General features: G+C 38.2%; 2 protein-coding genes across 5 annotated transcripts in view; one reads left to right on the top strand and one right to left on the bottom strand.

Moving 5' to 3' along the window:
* The window catches only part of LOC138056773 (sentrin-specific protease 8-like), a 24,240-nt gene extending 21,187 nt beyond the window's left edge, over positions 1–3,053 (bottom strand). For all 4 annotated transcript variants that reach the window (XM_068902662.1, XM_068902664.1, XM_068902663.1 and 1 more), the window contains exons 1-2: positions 2,921–3,053; positions 1,098–1,186 (exon numbers count right to left, since the gene is read on the bottom strand). In XM_068902662.1, coding sequence (XP_068758763.1) covers positions 1,098–1,186; positions 2,921–3,033 — 202 coding nt within the window. In that variant the 5' untranslated portion in view covers positions 3,034–3,053. The remainder of the gene's footprint in view (positions 1–1,097; positions 1,187–2,920) is intronic.
* A 50-nt stretch (positions 3,054–3,103) lies between these two features.
* On the top strand, positions 3,104–14,796 carry LOC138055833 (ataxin-7-like protein 1). The gene is made up of 10 exons (XM_068901703.1): positions 3,104–3,212; positions 3,469–3,652; positions 3,758–3,820; positions 4,196–4,300; positions 8,288–8,617; positions 9,423–9,505; positions 10,888–11,114; positions 13,213–13,247; positions 14,211–14,326; positions 14,737–14,796. Exons 2-10 carry the CDS (start codon positions 3,568–3,570, stop codon positions 14,794–14,796), a joined length of 1,104 nt encoding a protein of 367 aa, XP_068757804.1. The 5' UTR covers positions 3,104–3,212; positions 3,469–3,567.
* Positions 14,797–17,500: the final 2,704 nt, after the last annotated feature.

Genomic DNA, 17,500 nt, shown 5'->3' with positions numbered 1-17,500 from the left:
ACATTTTCATTTTTTGAAGGACAGTCATTTTTTTCAGTTTTCTTACATTCAAACATACATAGAAACAGGCAAGCCAACAAAAACATATTTTATTTATACCTGTTACTTGTAATTAAAAGAACTAATACAAACAAGAAAAGTTAAGGAAATGGTGTCAAGACTTTTTTCTGTTCATATTTAAACCAAGAACCAATGACTATGCTTTATGCATGTACTCCAGATGCAAAGGGGTCTCTGTTTTTTTCCCTTATATTTCAGACAAAAATAGCGGAACATCGCCTTAGGACTTTTCATAGCGCAACCAAGTGTGATCTCAGAACCAAGCTTTCTAGAAAGATCGTGACTTTGTTGGTTTCCTTTGACCCTCATCTGTTTCTTCCTAATCATCTGTTTCTTCCTAAGCCAAGCGATCATACGAATACATTTTCACTGTGATGTGACCAGATGTGTCACCCTTGGTTGAGCATGAGACCTACATGTTCAGTAGAGTGCGACTGAAAAGTAAACGCGAGATAAAATTCCTGCCACGGCCTGTGTTTTAGCTTGTAATTTTTGTACTGAACCATATTTCTTCATGTGTGCTTCCCTCTGAGTTTTCCCCCCAAATTTTTAAGGGGACAACTTGTCCCTTTAGCTGTTTTTTTTTTTTAAGGGACAATTTCAATCTCAGTGTGGGATTAGCACAATGACGCGTAAGAAGATAGTACCAGTATGTTTACAAAATGTTATCACAGAAGTTCAGCAGATGGATTTTTCATAATTAAACTGATAGACATTTTTTAGTTTTCTTAAATTTTTGTCCATTAAAGTTCTGATTGGCACTATTTTAATAATTATTCCAAATTTCTGCAAAATCTAAAGGTGAGTTTGCGAGAAATTTGCTAAAACAGCCACCAGCTGTTGGTCTTGGCAAATGAGCATGCGAAGCATTTTGCTGGGTTCCTCCAAAGGCTTTTTTCTCTTCTACAGAGAAAAGAACTCCAGAGTGCCATGTAACCAATGATGACCAACAAGTCTATGGATTTGGGGCATTATTATTAATAATCAGTGCAAGAACAATAATTATTATTTATTGTGCAAATTATAGGGACTTTCACCTTGTCCTAACTTTAAGAACTGTGTAACATCCGGACTGATAAAAAGTACATCATCTGATACCTGTTTAAATGCATTATATGTGAAGTAACTGTAAAGAAAGAAAATTGCAAATAACAATCAAAAATGAAACAAGCTGGAAAATTGTCACTAACTGCTCAAAAGCATAATCAGAACACTTGAAGTCTACAAAACTTTTTCTATAGGGAATCACTTCTTACTTTCTCTGACAGTAAGAGAAAGGAAAGTCTAATAATAGACTATTTTACTAATAGTAGTAGTGAGTTGTGGGTCTGTCCAGTTCCTTGTGGGGGAAAATGGACACAATTACTGTAATTTTAAATTACCGTAACTTCACTGGCCAGTACCACCCCCCCCGCCCCATCCTTCCCTCTCCCCCAAAGAACTAGAACTACTTTAAATTTCCTAGACGGTTACGATTAACTTTATAGTTTATTAGGGTGGTGGTAAATCACACGAAATGATTGCAAAATCTATGAAATGAGCACAATTTCTCAGAGAAGAGAAGAGAACCAACAAATTCAACCTACATCCAACACTGAGTCCAAAAATTGAACCCTGATTCTTTGATGGAAGACCAGTGCTCTTACAACTTCTCCAACCCTACTCCCTGGTTACAAATAATTTGTTTTCAATCAGGAGAAATGGGTTGCTTTGCATTTAACCAAAGATTCTGGTTGACAGGGAAATGGTAAGACCTTTTTTTCCAAAAATTCTATCCAAAAATTTAAGAACACATTTGATGAAGTCAAAGCCAATATTGAAACTTTCCAGCTCACATCCACTGACAGTAGGCCAACTGTACTGTACTGTACTGTGAGTAATAACTTTGCCCCAATCCCTCTCTCATTATTATTTGCCCTAATCTCTCTTTCATTCCTCCCCTCTCACACTTTGATAATTGTATGGTTATTGTTGGTTATTAACTTTTTCAAGTAACCGAGTCCTACTTCATTTTGTTATCTCAAGGATCAGAAGGTAGTAAAGAAGAAAAGGATACTTGCTTGTTTGTCGTTTTAGTAGCAAAACATTTGTGTAATGTTTTGTTGGCCTCGAGCCAACTGTTGGTAACTTGTTGGTAACCTGCAGTCAGTGGAGGTGAGCTGTTCTTCACTTTTACCTTCCTTTCCATCTGAGAGAATCTCACAGTTTAAATTAAAGTACTCTGAGAACCTTTGAGAGGACATTTTGGAAACACATTAATTTCCTGCTAAAGGAAATTTCACCCAGTTGATCACAGTTTTGCTCACTGTTATGCAATGTTTACCCCAAGAGAAATTTCTATGTCTGGTTTGTACTTCACCACCCCTGGGTCCATTTCAGTCTCTTTTAAAACCGAGTCCACATGAGAAACATTGTTTTAGTTTTAGTTTTTACATGGAACAAGGTTTTCCAAATTAAAAATCTGACATCTAGACTCAGTGTAAAAAAGAGTTAAAAGAGGACTCGAAATAGGTTTTTGAGGTCTCCTTCCAAATCGGAATTTATAGTTTAAGCTTTATAATAGGCCATTTTACAGTTGTTTGCTCTGCGACCTAGCCTATGAATGGCTGCGAGGCTGCCGGTGACCTTGCATTTATACAGCCCCGACTGCTTTTATCATGGAAATTGTGTTGTTGTAATTCTAATTAGTCCGTATTAACATTACAAAAGCACGGAGGTTTGTATCAAAACAGGGTCACCGGCAGCCTCGCTTCCATTCGTAGGCCAGGTAACTTAGCTAGAACTGTAAAATGGTCTATTACGTTACATCTACAATTTTGAACGATATGTGACAAAACGTTTGAGGAAAAAGAAGTCTCACTCAAAGATAAATCCTATGAGTCTGTCATTCAACCAGCAACCTTCTTCCAGCAGAGAAAGATCTGACCTTCGAAGGAGACTGTCGTGAAAACTCAACACTATTTCGTCTGCCATGTTTTTAAAATTCCCTCTTCGGGCATAGGGACATTTGAAATACCGCTGAAGTTTTCAGAGCCCACAGCGCACATCCGATGCGTGAACAAAATGGCGGAAGCAATTTACACGACGTGCGGCGATGGCGACTAATTCGTGTCATGAAGTGATCGGAAGTGCTCTGTATTATTTACGTTAAGGTACATTCGTTGGCTTTTTCGTTAAATATATTTTTTTTCTTTGCTCATTGATTAGTCAAGATGGCCGCGCGATAAATGACTTGAGTTCTTTTGCGCATTATTGCAGCGTCGGAGAGAAATATGATCACCGCAATTGCATCTCATTCAAATTTTGAGGAATTATGAAATGCTGTCATGCTCGGAAAGATTTTGAGTCCACAGGTAACAAGTTGTAACCCTGTCAATTTTTTTTGTGATGTTTTCTTGTCATTTTCAGGTCGGAAATCGTCGGGAATTTCCGCGACTTTACGTCTTTAGCCGATAGTGACGTCACGAAATTAGGAGAAAGCAACATCGGAGCGGGAATGAAGTTGTAATGGCGAAAATTCACTGTCATTCTTTACTTTCTGGGAGCTCATGGAGTTCCTTCGGGGAAGACTCACCAGAGGAGGAAGCAGAAGGTATGTACGACTGTCATACTAGAAATCTGTGCTCGCATCTCCGTGGAAAAGCCTCCAAAAAACTTTTTTTGGGGGATTTACCTTGTTTTGTTTTTGCCCTGATAGCAATGGAAGTGGATGATAACAATGGCTCGGGCGCAGTAGAAGCCACGCGATTGCACAGAGAAGGTATGAAAACGGATATTTCAAGGCTATTTTTCCTCAGAAAAAAAAATAGATTGTTGCACAATTTCGTGGAGAGAAGTTTTCTCCCTGGGAAAATTTTACTATAGCGTTCTCCTAGTCGCAGGTTGAATGTAGTTGGCATGGGACATTTCATGTGAATTTCATACATGCACCCCCCGAAAAAAAAAAGTGGTGTCTGATATCTGTTACTGGTTCATTTTCGACCGATCTAGCGGAAATGGAAATGATTGGGTTCGTTCTAAACAAACAGCTCAAAATCAAACGTACTTTAATTTTTGGAGTGGTTTACGCGTTTATTAATAATGTAAACCGTACATGATTAACTTCTTATGCTTTTTAATATGCTTTGATCCATAGATATGACCCTATTCGGGATTTGCCCAGACCAAGAAGAGATCCTGCTAGTTGTGTGCAGGGAGTGTGGACGAGTTGTAAAAGCAGCGGCTTTTTTACGACATTGTGGTAAATTACCTAACTGCATTTTTCCCTCTATGCAATTTTTTTTCAATATGTCACAGGAAATAGAATTATGTGAATACGAAATTGCACTATATAAAATCCAAGGTTAAAGCTTAATTTTAACATCTTCAACATTATAGATTACATCCACTTTTCGTGGAAGTATTTCCCTTGAACACTGTGTTTAGAGATCTCGACACTTCCTGGATAAAAATGACTGTAGTGTTACCTGGTAATAAAGTAAAAAAAAGTGGTTTACTGAATATACTGGTACTCAGACCTTCCAACTCTCACAATTTGGTTGTGAGATTTCAGGACTCAAATCACAGTCTAGCACGATTTAACTTTGGAATCTCACGGTTTTTCCACAATAAATACAATCTCAGTCAGGTACGGCCTAACATTAAAATATATATATATAATTACAGAAACATGAAAACCTTATCTTTAAGTCGAAGAGTGCTCTACAATCATGGAGCTTTATAATTAATTGTAGTGTTTTGATGTTTTAATTTTTCTTTTCCTATACACTTAACAATTAATTATATAATTATTTATATAATAACCCAAGTTATTCACGGATTTTGATTGGTTCTTGCCTATGATCTATTAGAGGACAGACGCACGATTGACGTCACCATCAGCTTTTACGCGAATAAAGTTTGATTCTTTATTATATAAAACAAATAGATTCCATGTTGCCGTGGGTCTGTTCAGTAATAGATCACAGAAGACGTCAAAATGTGGTAAGAACATCAGTGACACACTCGGCTATCGCCTCATGTGCCACTTTCTGTAATCTATTACTGAACAGACGCACGGCAACATGGAATCTATTTGTTAAATATATAACTAACTGCAGACAGTACTGTTTCGGCCTTCTGCGTTATATATATATATAATGTAGTATTTGTGGAGTTTTTTTCAATGGGAATCTTGGCCAAGCCAAAAAACCTCAATCTGATGTCCAATTAGGGTACGAAATAACCTGGGAAGGCTTTGTTTCATGTGTTCAAAATGGCAGAACATATACCCTGGCTCCAGAGGCCCATTGAAAATTGAATATCTCTCAAGAACCAAAACTTAATTCCTTTTTTCCTCTTGGCGCTATGCACCTTGTGGCCGTGGCTTCACGGTGGAATTTGCCTACTCCAAACGAAAAAAATAACCTCTGGCACCCAGGGTATGGAATGAAGTCCAAGCAATCCTCTGAAGACATCAGATTTGTGTGAATTAATGCTGAAAAGACACCAATATTGTGGCAGTTTGAACACTGCTAAGCATTGTCAGTGTTGTGATTCCTTTGTTTTAAACCATTTTTGCAAATCTCTCTATTTGGGACCCAAATCTCAAGGGTTTTGGGGGTAAATTTGAGACGTCAAGATTTGGGGCCTTAAGATGTTGGAAGTTCTGGGTACTAATCTTGGATTATTGAAGTGCGTTCAACAGTCACTTTGGAAGCAAAGGAGAAGAGTAACATTGGCATCGAGGCTCTCAAATTGATCATTTCCAAGTTCACCTCAACTTCTTTTTCATAGCAGCACGATCATAATTTGCACATATGACGTATCAAAACTGAGGTGCACATGCACGTATGACAAAATTCAAGATGGCGCTGAAAAAGCAGACGAATGAAAACTTGCTAAAGTTCACCCTATGCACAGAATACCCAAATTAGAAATTGCATTCTCCTAATGTTGTGTGCAAAAATTGGACTTGTAAATGCTAAAATGTTTTTCATCTTATTTATTTTCAATTTGCTTTTCTAAGAAAGGTCATGAATTTTGAGTCTTTAAATTTATAGTTCATGATAAATCTCTTTAAAAGTCAAATGCATTTTTGTCTTGATTATGTGGGTCTGGACAAAATTCTGAAAGTGGGATCTATTCATGTACAAGGGTATCATGCATATTTTGGGAATTATAACAAGGGTATTTACAGCAGTCCATACTTTTGTGCCACTATATATTTTGACCCATTATGCGTCTAGCCAAAGTACAATAATTATATTCCAAAGCCCCAAAACCTTTTTGACATATTTTGGAGTCATAATTCCTGCCCTGTCCCTGAAAAGGAGCTCATTTTAAGGCATAAAGCACTGCCATTAATAATTGTGGAGTGTGAGAGCCAACTATACAGTTATCTATTTAAATCAAAGCTAATCAAATTAGAGGAAATTTAATCAAATGTTTGTTTTTGATAAGAGGGGACAACAAGGGTACCTGAAAGAAAAAACATTTCAAAATAAAGTAGAAAACCCACAAATTCAACCCACATTAGGTGTTTAGCCAGGAACGGACCCTTCGACACAATGATGGCAGACAAAATCAGAATGCTCTCTCAACTGCATGATATTGGCTCTCTTTGTTTGATATTTTTTTCTTTTTGATCTTTGAAACAAAAGAAATGGATTCCAGTTTGATAAAAGCCCCCACTGTTTTTATCACATAAATTGTGTTGTTGTAATTCTAATTACTCCGTATTAACATTACAAAAGCAAAGGTTTGTATCAAAACAGGGTCACCGGCAGCCTCGCTTCCATTCTTAGGCCAGGTAACTTAGCTAGAACTGTAAAATGGTCTATTGAGGTGCTCCCAACTGTATGGTTTCATCAACCTCTCTGCCTCCTAAAGTTGACATTGAAGGAGGAAGAGAGACCTCGGGAACAAGGCAGTGGCTTCATAGCTCAGATGGTGTAAATCATTGCACCAGCATCTGAGAGGTCATGGTTTCGAATCCTGTTGGACCCACCTGAGTTTTTCAGCTGTCTCTTTTAAAAAAAAGCTGCAATTGCTTAAGTGTGATAATCACTTCTCTCATTCATCTTTGTTGCAGGTCATTTTGTTCCTTAGGTTAATTTGCAACCAAACTAGGTCATTTTGTTTCAACATAAGTCAACTTGTTTCAACGTCAACGTCAATGTCAACGTCAATGTCAAAGTCAATTTGGGACAGGTACAAAACATAGGTCTCAGGTCAATGTTTTACCAATACAAAAACAACCCTAAGTGTTTGCAAATGGTAACATTAAGCCTAAGAACTTTTGTTTGGGCCTAATTAGGCCTAAGGTTAGCTTTAATGAATGTTTAGGATACTTTCTGTAGTGGTAAAACAATGACCTGTGACCTGTGTTTTGTACCTGCCCCAAACTGACCTAGGTTGAAACAACTTGATCTAGGTCGAAACAAGTTGACCTAGGTTGAAACAAAATGACCTAGTTTGCTTGCAATTTAACCTAAGGAACAAAATGGCGTGCAACATCTATAACCCACACTTCAAATAAACATTCATTTCATTTCATTCAAAAATGCACAGTCTAAGTAATCATCATGGTTTGTGCAAAATGGAACCATACATGTTGATATGCTTTCCAAGGGTCAAAGGCATGAACTGTTTAGAGGTAAAACATTTCATTGCCTTCAGGGAAAATGCAAAGTTGGGATTGGTTCTGAAAACAATGGCTACCAATAAGTATACAACTGAAACAATAATAGGGAGCTTAAGCAAGGATGTTGACGGCTTCAAGAACATTGATTTCCATTATTGTAATTATTATTTTGAGATTACTCCAAGTCGCCTAATATGGAAAGTGTGCGTCAACAATCCAGGAAGAAAGTTGGTGCAAATGATGTGGAAATTTAGGAAGAAAGCTAATAATATATTGCCAGGTGCTTATGTCCTCCACATAACCTCAAATTTGATCAATTCAGACATGTCATTGTCAGGGCCAGGACGGCATAGAAATGTACACAAATGTAAAACGCACATGTAGGGCATGCTCATCTTTTGTTTTTGTTCATTGGAGCTATTGTTTTGTAGCGTTCTTGTGGCAGTTGTCGTCGTGCTTGCTTAAGCTCTTTAATTATAATTAATACTGAGCAGAATCCCAAACGCACAACAGAACTGTACCGATCCAATAAAATTAATTAACAGTTTTGAAGAGCTGCATGGTACAGGGAATCTGAAGTTTTTGTTTATTCTCTTCATTCAGAACTCAATCATCAGAGGGTCATACCAGTTCCTGCGCCATCGCCACCTGAAGTGGTGGCAAAGTCAAGCACTGTAGTGGAGACATTGCTCAAGTCAGCACCAAGGAAAAGGAAGCTCTTAGACTCTGTTATAACTAATGAAAAGATCGAACTAATGGATGCCACAGTCAAGATAGAGGAAATGCCGCTCACAGTCCCATATCCTAATCATAGTCATTCTGTCCGAGTTGTAAAGACTGAACCTGTTGTTAACAATGTCATTTCAAAGAAAAGTTCTTTGGAAAAACCTTCAATGAACAAAAAGTCTCCCAGAAAGCAGATTCCCACTAGAGGTAAGCTTGATATGGAGGTGAAATAAAATTTTGCCCCGGTTTACTTAAGCCGCAAGCCATGAATTACATAAGAATGTTGATAGTGACATTGATAATGGTAATAATTATCAATTATTGGGTGAGGTTGAGCAAAATATCGTGATTTTTCAGTGGCGAAAAGATCAGTTATTTGCCAAAGCCAAAGACTGTGGCAAATAATTGATCTGCAAGACACTGGCAAATCACAATATTTTGGGATAACCGAGTACAATAATTGTTTCATTGTTCGATCACCAAGTTTGTTTTTCACAATTGTAACAATTATATCACTTTCTGAAAGCTCAGGAAAGTGAGCCATTTTTATTCAAGAGCATGGTTTCAATTACGCATGAGCAGAATGTTATTTGCAGCAAAACACTTATTTGCAGGTCATGTTTGAGCTCTCTGATACTACAAATGATCTTTAGTCACATGTCTGTTGTTGTAGATTACAAGACAGTACATGGTGTAATAAATTGAAACACCTGTCTGAAAGTACAAGGTATAAATAAGATGGAAAAGAATTTCTAAAGAAAAAGAAACTGATGTAACAAACCAAATAATCCTTAAACACATCTGTGCGAAGGTTAAACACAAATAACTGAGAATTTGAGATGTACAGTAAAAGCACTTAATTATTTGTAGTATGTCATCAGCCATTGCATGACTGAACTGTGCCATTATGCAAGTCACTGCTCAGAAGGCATTATTTGATATTGTGACCATTTCAGAATCCCTTCTTAACATTTTCTATTTTTGTATTAATTTCATTTATCTCAAAATTTAGAGCGAGAGTTTGATGCCGACAAGCATTGTGGGGTATGGGTACCTGAACTCCAAAAACAATGTACACGCTCTTTAACTTGCAAGGTACAGTATTTCAACTGCTTAATTTCATGGTCAGACTTCTTAGTCACTGTTGTTACTTCATTTCTTGAGATGAGAGAAGTTTCTCGAATTAAAGCAAGGACAAAAGAAAAATCAAATTAAAGCTGAACTCCCTATGCTGAATTATCCCTATTCCCCTTTAAAGCCATATGGCACAAAGAGGCCGCACATCCAAGGATCACACCTCAGGTTCCCCTGTTTGGTTTAAAGATGACTGGGGTCAGTTCCTGGCCTAAAAAATCAAGTGATGGTCCTCAAAAACAGTATCTCATGCACAAGTATTGAGTCCCGCTTTGACCTCTTGAGGCTCCCTTTTCATTTTCGTGGTTGGAGTGGTGTAGATATTCAAGTTGATTGATGAATCACCCACTTATGCCCAACCTATCATATCATTATTTTATGGCATGTCCTTGTACTTAATATACAGTGTGTCTTTGTGATGCATGTTATACGTGTAAGGAAAAGTAATGATGACCTGTTGTAAGATTGTAATCTGAGATTTGCTAAACGTAATTCAACTATCATTGGACATTGGAGGGAGACCTCCATATGAGGGAGTCTTCCTTGTACATTGTAAGCCTCCATGGCTCCTTGAGACTTTCTTGCCTTTACTTGTATTTCTTGATTCGCTTAATTGTAATATGTGTTTAAGGCAAATGGATAATAAATAGACATTGTCACTATTCCTTTTCTGCCTGGCCACACACTCGTACAATGTATGTCCAGAAATGCAAATAAACAGATGCACACGGATTTCAATAAGCATCACAAATTAAAGTGTCCTCTTGGTCTTCTTTCAAACTTCAACATCACTCGTGCCTCAGAACACAGACAATTAACGTCACAAAGTAACGCCCAAATGCTGCAGTGCTCAAGGATGAACTGTTGCATCTACCCTGACCTAAAAATACCCTAAGTTTATGAATGAATGAAGGAATGTTTATTTGCTACACAATTAGGTAATAATATTACAAAGACAATCAATAACAAGAATAAAGTCATTAATAAAAAAAGGATGGATAAGACAATAATAATTATTGTGGCAAGGAGACCCCAAGAAACCACCGGGCTTATAAGAGGGGCCCTCTCATGTGCCTATCATTAATCTAAATAATTTCATGCAATGCTTGTAAGGCATAACTAACTCAATTTTTTTTTAAAGAAACTCTAACCCTAACCCTTTATTGTAAGAAATGGGTAGAAAATTCTTAGACTTAAAGGGACTTTTTGTGTTGGATATCAAAATTAGGCTTGCATGACTACATGTAGTTACTTGAATTTCTGGTCATAATTGGTTATGTTGGGTTTAAATTTAATTCTCTTGAAGACTGTTAAATAACATTAGAAACATTTTTTTCTGTCAGACACATGCTCTGTCTCTAAGACGTGCAGTTAGTGGAAGACGGAAACCTTTTGATGAGTTATTGGCAGAACATAAAGCCAGAGTCAATTGTGAAAAGGAACAGCAGCAGAATCAAGCTCTCAAATTACAAGAACAGGCAGGTCAGAAGGCATTGGATGCTACACTGAAGAGATCTTTGAGTTCACCTGATGCATCTGCTTCATCATCATCAGGAAGCTTGCTCACAAGGTTTGCACATCCTTGTTTCCTATTACTAAATTGAAACTTGGTTAAGGACAGAGCCTACTAATTCAAAATTATTTTTGCGTGGTTTACTGTATATGTGGGAAAAGCAGATCTTAACAAGTGTTATTGAAATCCAAAAAGAAAATTGGGGGTAACTATGCATTTTTTGAAGATAATTAATCAACAATATTTGTAAAAATCTTTGAAATACAAAACAACGTATGGCATTCTTTTCCAAATTGAAGCTTAATTATCTCTGAAAAATGCATGGTTACCCCCAATTTTCTTTTTGGATACCAAGTTCTGCTTTCTCCACATAGTTTTGAACCACACAAAAATATCCCTGTATTGATAACCATCACACATAGAAAATCCGAGTATCTTGAGATACACAGAAGATATGCGCAATAACATGCTACATAAACCCATTCACGCCCCAGAACGCCCCCAGTTGACAAGTAAAATTGTCTGGCGTTAGAGTAAAATCTGTTAAGTCTCACTCCTAGTGGTCAATGGGTTAAACACCTTTCAATAACTTATTAAAAATATATGAACCCAACAGCCTATCAAAACAGCATCGATAAAGCGTCATGTGCATGAGCTTTAAACCCAATAAAACACTCCTCAATTCTCCAAATTCTCTATTAAAGAATAGCAGTGAGGCTTATCTTGTTTTTCTTGTATACTAATATCTTCGTCTCACATTTTGCACATACAGTGGAACCTCCATTAAGCGGCCACCTATTAAGCGGCTAGTAATCAAAGCCCAGAAATAATTGTAGAATAATATTATAGAATATTTTGAATAATTTGTAAATCAAACCTCTATTAAGCAGCCACCTCTATTTAAGCACCCACGGCCACCTTTTGGCCGTCCCAATGAGAGTTCTCCTATTGTTTTTGCCTCTATTAAGTGGCCACCGAGAGTTTTCAGCGACAGACTTCCTTGCAAATTTTTTTCAATTAATTATGAACCCATAATGCAATGCTTCAGTTACAGACATTGCCTCCTTTTCCAGTTATAAAATCAGCTCACTTTACAACATAGCTTGGATTGTTCATGTTAAGTTGGGAGAACCTCATCTCTTGCTCTAAATGGACACTTTGTGTTGGATGTCAAAATTGGGCCTGCATCTAATTTGGTGCATTTCTGGACATACTGTAAGTGCACTCTAAGTGCTTCATTGGATATCAACATCCAAAAACCCTATTGAGTTCTATAAGCTATGGGACAATTGGTGGCATTTTACAGCTTGTAATTTGGCTGTTATTTGGGGGATAGGGTGAATGCAAGTGGTGGCTGCGAGGCAGCTGTGACAGCAAGAGCAAGAATTGGCTGGGTGAAGTTCAGGGATTGTGGAGAGTTGCTGAACTCAAAAAGGTTCTCAGTGAAGGTGAAAGGAATGGTTTATCGGAGTTGTGTAAGAGTGGCGATGTTACAGTATATGAGAGTGAGACATGGTGTCTGAGGGAAAATGAGATAGCAATTTTGAGAAGGACTGGAGAGCAATGGTGAGAGCAATGTGTTTTGCAAAACTGATGGAGAAAAAGAGGACAGAGGCCCTGATGGAGATGTTGGGATTGAAGGAAACAATGGTTCAGATGGCAAAGGCAAATGGAGTGAGATGGTACGGGCATGTGTTGAGGAGGGGTGATGGGCATGTTCTGAGAAAAGCATTGGAGTTCGAAGTGAAGGGTAAGCGGAAGCGAGGACGACCAAAGAAGACATGGAAGACGCAAGTGGAGAAGGAGAGCAAGAGCTTTGGTTTGGAGAAAAAGGACACCATGAATCGACCGAGATGGAGAGTGGGAGTTAGAAAGATTGCTGACAAAGTGGGGTAAATCCGGCCACCCCCTGTTTACGGGGATAACCCCAGATCAAAATTGGATTGATGATGATGATATTGCATATTGTAGGTTTATTAACCCTTTGACGTCCAAACCGGCCGAAACCGGCCAGACTTAGTATTTTACTCTGTCTAACGCCAGAGTATTTTACTCTGTCGAACTCCAGACGATTTTACTCGTCAATGGGGAACCCCTGGCAGTCAATGCGTTAACCTTTCCTTTGAGTGAAGAATGATCTGTTTTTCTTTCCCAGCAGCCAACCTATTGGAAGGTCAATCTCTGTAGAAGGTATGTTACTTGTTGTAAGCAATTTTACTGTCACACAATTAAAAATATAGTTGATGGATCATGACGCTATCATCAGTAATGTATTACCCCTTTCATTGTGCAGTCAATTTGCCAAGGTTAACAAGCTTTAAGGATTCATTGTATTCTAGCTTGGAACTTTACATCCTTGTTGTTGCTTTCCGGTAATTACGATCTACAGCACTGGCACATTTTTTAAACCACTATTGATGGCTAAGAGTTGTCATACGTAACACTAAGTTGTCTTGTAGTACAGCACTCTCGACTGGCTATGCCAGCAGACATAAATGACTGTCTGTTTTTATAAGCTATGAAAGCATAAGAATTTTTTAGAGGTCACTTTATGTTTTGTTGTTCAGTGCAGGTAGCACTCAATACATTACTGTGGTTTACAATATTTTCCTTCCCTCTCTCCCTATGCACTCAAATAAACTTGGGTCACTTCTGTGTGGTGCAGTTAAGATTGCACAGCAACTTACCCAAAGCTTGTTGGCTGTGTTGCCTTTTGATTATTGCCTGCTAAACGGTACTCTTGTCTGATCCACCGCATGCTGTTTTGCATTCAGCTTGTAGCACTTGCTGGGTTCCTTTGTCACACAATCACCGTAAGGTGCACAGGCTAACCTAACACAAGGCAATGTTCTTGCATTAACACCAACTTGAGTCAATGTTTGCTCTTATTTAGTAGCTTGAATGTTTAACATAAAACATAAGGAACAAAGACAGTAAACAGGGGATGGCCTTTTCTGACAAGGGAATGATTCATTTTGGCGATACAGCATCTACATGTAATTAGATGCCTATGTAAAGGTGCCAGCAACGGACACAACATGTAAGGGAGATGATGTTGTTTTAGCTGCATACTGAAGGGAGTAGGAAGAAATGTACTAAACAACTTTATCTCTGTGATACATAAAATTAACAAGGTATTTTTGCTCACAACAGAGGATGGCCATCTTGCTAATGGGGTGTCAAAAGCGTCAAGTGGAAGTAATATTACAGAGGATGGAACAACAGTGAATGGAATAATGACTCTTAATCATCATCCTAAACCTATGACAGTAAGTTCAATTTCCCCAAGTCTTGTCCTTCCATTAAGTTTCTTCATTGCATTATACAAGGGTGGGTCTAACTTTCCAGTCTTTTGGCGAAATCCTAAAGTGTGATTGCAAAATGAAAGCCACTGTGGTGATAAGAAGTGCTGTTGGAGAGCCATACAGTAGTTTCCTTTGGTCCTGTTGCTGTTCAAAGTGGTGGTTTTTATGAATCTGGGAGTAAAATAGTAAAATCTTTACGTTCGACTGTTTGAAATGAAAGCACATGTACAAAGTTTGGGACTTAATATAATTGTCACCATCAGTGTTAGCAGTTTTTTTATTTTTGGATTGCTATTTACTTAGAAAATGAAATGGTGGAAAATAATTTACATTGTAAAAAACTTCAGCTATTCTTTTGTTGTAATAATTTACAGTCTTGTCATTTTGGGAAGCCGATCAGTAGGAAGAGGGTTTTGTTTTTGTTTTTGCAATAGAAAGAAGTGATCAATATCCCGCGGTGCAGTGTCTTCCTATGGTTGCAAAAGAAGTCCTAAATTCCATCACTTCCAAGGTATAAACTAATGGCTGTAAGAATATCATTTTAGTTCTAAGAACATAAAAAATTAATATGGCCCAGAATAAGTTATGACTGTTTTCTGAATTCCATGTTACTCTTATTGGTAGCTGTTTTGATGTCTGTTATGTAAAAATGTGGCTATTTGAGGAGTATGCAAAGGCAGGTAACTGGTATAAAGAATTAGAAAACTTGTTGTCCTTTGACTAAAAAACTTATGTAAAAAAAGGACGTTTCGGTCAAAAATACTAATACCTTCTTCAGCATAAACAATGCTTACAAATACAAAACGAGTGCTTAAAAAGCCCGTAGAAAAGGTCACTTGGGATTTGCCAAGGGCCTGTAAAATGTCCGGAATTGTAAACGGTTTGTTCACTAATGGAATTAGGTTCGCGATAGTGAATGCCACAACTTCTAAAAAATATCTTTTTCCCCACTGGGGACACAGTCAATGACCTTGACGTCCGTCAAGGTTCAAAATCGTGATTATTCCTCTATGCAATGTTTGGTACTGGGTATGAAATGGTGTACAAATTCCCCTTGGTTGGGAAGGGAACCATTAACAATAATTCCTTATGGGTCCCTCCGGATAGCTGTTTAAAACTGTCCGAAAGATGGTGCATATGATCATGTGGTATTGAGGGTTTGTCAAAAGAAAAAACTTTTCCTGTCAGCAAAATCTATCCCACCCCACATGTCCAGTCGGCGATGGATTGTTTGCTAAAATGCCCTTTTTTTGTTGCTTCAATTTTCTTAACACTGATAACAGTTGATTCTTACAAAATTTTTGTCTGTTTTCCTAAAAATGGAAAATGCCATTCACTTATATCACCCTTCTTTGCCACAGGCACAAAGTCCGAACAGGAGCAAGTGCTGCCTATTCTTCAACAGGCCCGGCAATGAAAACAGTAAGGACAAGCATCTAATCAGGGTAAGCAAGAGTAGTTTTGGTCACACGCAAGGTACCCAAGGCATTTTTTTTTCCCATGTGTAGATAATGGTTTAACTGATGAGATAAAAAAAGTTTAAAGGCAATTTTATACTGTCACGCAAGTACAATGTAGTTAATGATTCGTGAAGAATAGTAATGTTAACCTTCTCAAATGGCGGCTCTGTTTTCAATGTAGCGTTTGTGCCGTCCTAGTTTCCAAGGTCCGCAAACACTAAGGATTTATTGTATTCTCGCTTCAAACTTCCAAGCTTTTGTTGTCGCTAGCAGCCTAGTTACGATCCACGCATTGGGCGCTTTTTTTTTCAAGCTCTATTCAACAGCTAGAGTTTTGGCATGTTTTAAAAACACTAAGGTGTCCTCGTAGTACAGCTCCTTTTCCGACTGGCTATGCCAGCAGACATTGTCTAGCTATAAAAGCATGTGAAAGCCTATTTAGAGATTCACTTATGTTCTGTTGGTTCAGTGGCAGGGAGCTCTCAATATATTAGTGTGGTTTACGATTTGGTTTTTTTTTTCCCTCCTCCCCCCTTTGGAGTTGAGATTGGGCCCTCATTGTCTTGCAATAAACTCGGGGACACGCCTGGTTGGTGCGGTCCCCAAGTCTGCGCAGCAACTTCCCCTAGCTTCGTTGTCTGCGTTGCCTTTTGAATATCGCCCTGCTAACCATAATATCTTGTCCGATACAAAGCCCGTGCCTTGTTTTGCATTCAGCTCGAGTGGCTGAGGAGATACGTGAGGTTCCTTTGTCACACAATCGCCGGAAGTCCGCACAGGCTACCCAAACGCAAGGCAGTGGCCCTCCCCGCCATTAACGCCAACTGGAGTCAATGTTTTGCTGCCATAACTAGTAGTTAGCACACAAACAGAAGGAACAGAGACATTTAAATTTAATTTATTTGTAGCCCTCCAAAGCTGAACAGCTCAATTTAAAGTCCTGTGATATATGAATTAACAGTCATGCACAGTTACAGCGCTTACCAGTCATGTGTGCCCCCTCCATGACATTTTTTCACTTTTGGAAACTAATTTTGGGTGGAGGTTCATCAAACTTTTCATGACAAATTTGACTGCCCACAACAGCTTTTTATTTGTCCCATGGAACCATTTGATTGACGTCCCACCCCAAATTATTTTTTCCAAAAAAAATGAAAAAATGTGTTGAGGGCGTGTGACTGATAACCACTATAAAGAAGGTTGATTAATCTTTGCTTGTTATTTTTTGGCTTTAGGTTTGTCCTTCCCAGTTGATAGAAAGATTAAAAGGCCAGCCCATAGATTCATTGAACAAGTTCCTTGAAAAAAAAAAAAAAAAGCTCCTTCCCTCCACATCGAAATAAAAACCCCCCCTCAAACAAGGAAGTTCAGGACATTCAGTAAAACCTGTGGAAAGTGTTTTTAAATAATTCCAAAGAAGCATAATACTTCAAGGAACGTCCTATACAAGAATAAGAAAACTTATTTTAGATTCCATTGGAAACACTTTCGAAGGGTCTGGCGCCATCAGTCTATGTGGAAACCTGATGCAACGTAGTCAGGCCTTAGCGAACATGGGAAATATTGTTGCAATATTGAAACTAATGTGTCTGGTGGACACCCACTTAATCTCGGTTCATACGAATAGGTGTGACCGTAACCAAAGGCTCCCTCCTTCCAGGGCCTAGTTTGAGTGTGG

This window comes from Montipora capricornis, chromosome 7 (genome assembly GCF_036669925.1).
Source record: "Montipora capricornis isolate CH-2021 chromosome 7, ASM3666992v2, whole genome shotgun sequence".
In the NCBI taxonomy this organism is placed as follows: domain Eukaryota; kingdom Metazoa; phylum Cnidaria; class Anthozoa; order Scleractinia; family Acroporidae; genus Montipora; species Montipora capricornis.
This window is presented reverse-complemented; position numbering and strand designations above follow the sequence as displayed.

Coding starts and splice junctions, on each gene's coding strand:
- LOC138055833 (XM_068901703.1), top strand. CDS start 3,568: ATGGCGAAAATTCACTGTCATTCTTTACTTTCTGGGAGCTCATGGAGT. Junction 3,653..3,757: donor ACCAGAGGAGGAAGCAGAAG/GTATGTACGACT, acceptor TTGCCCTGATAG/CAATGGAAGTGGATGATAAC. Junction 9,506..10,887: donor CACGCTCTTTAACTTGCAAG/GTACAGTATTTC, acceptor TTTTTCTGTCAG/ACACATGCTCTGTCTCTAAG.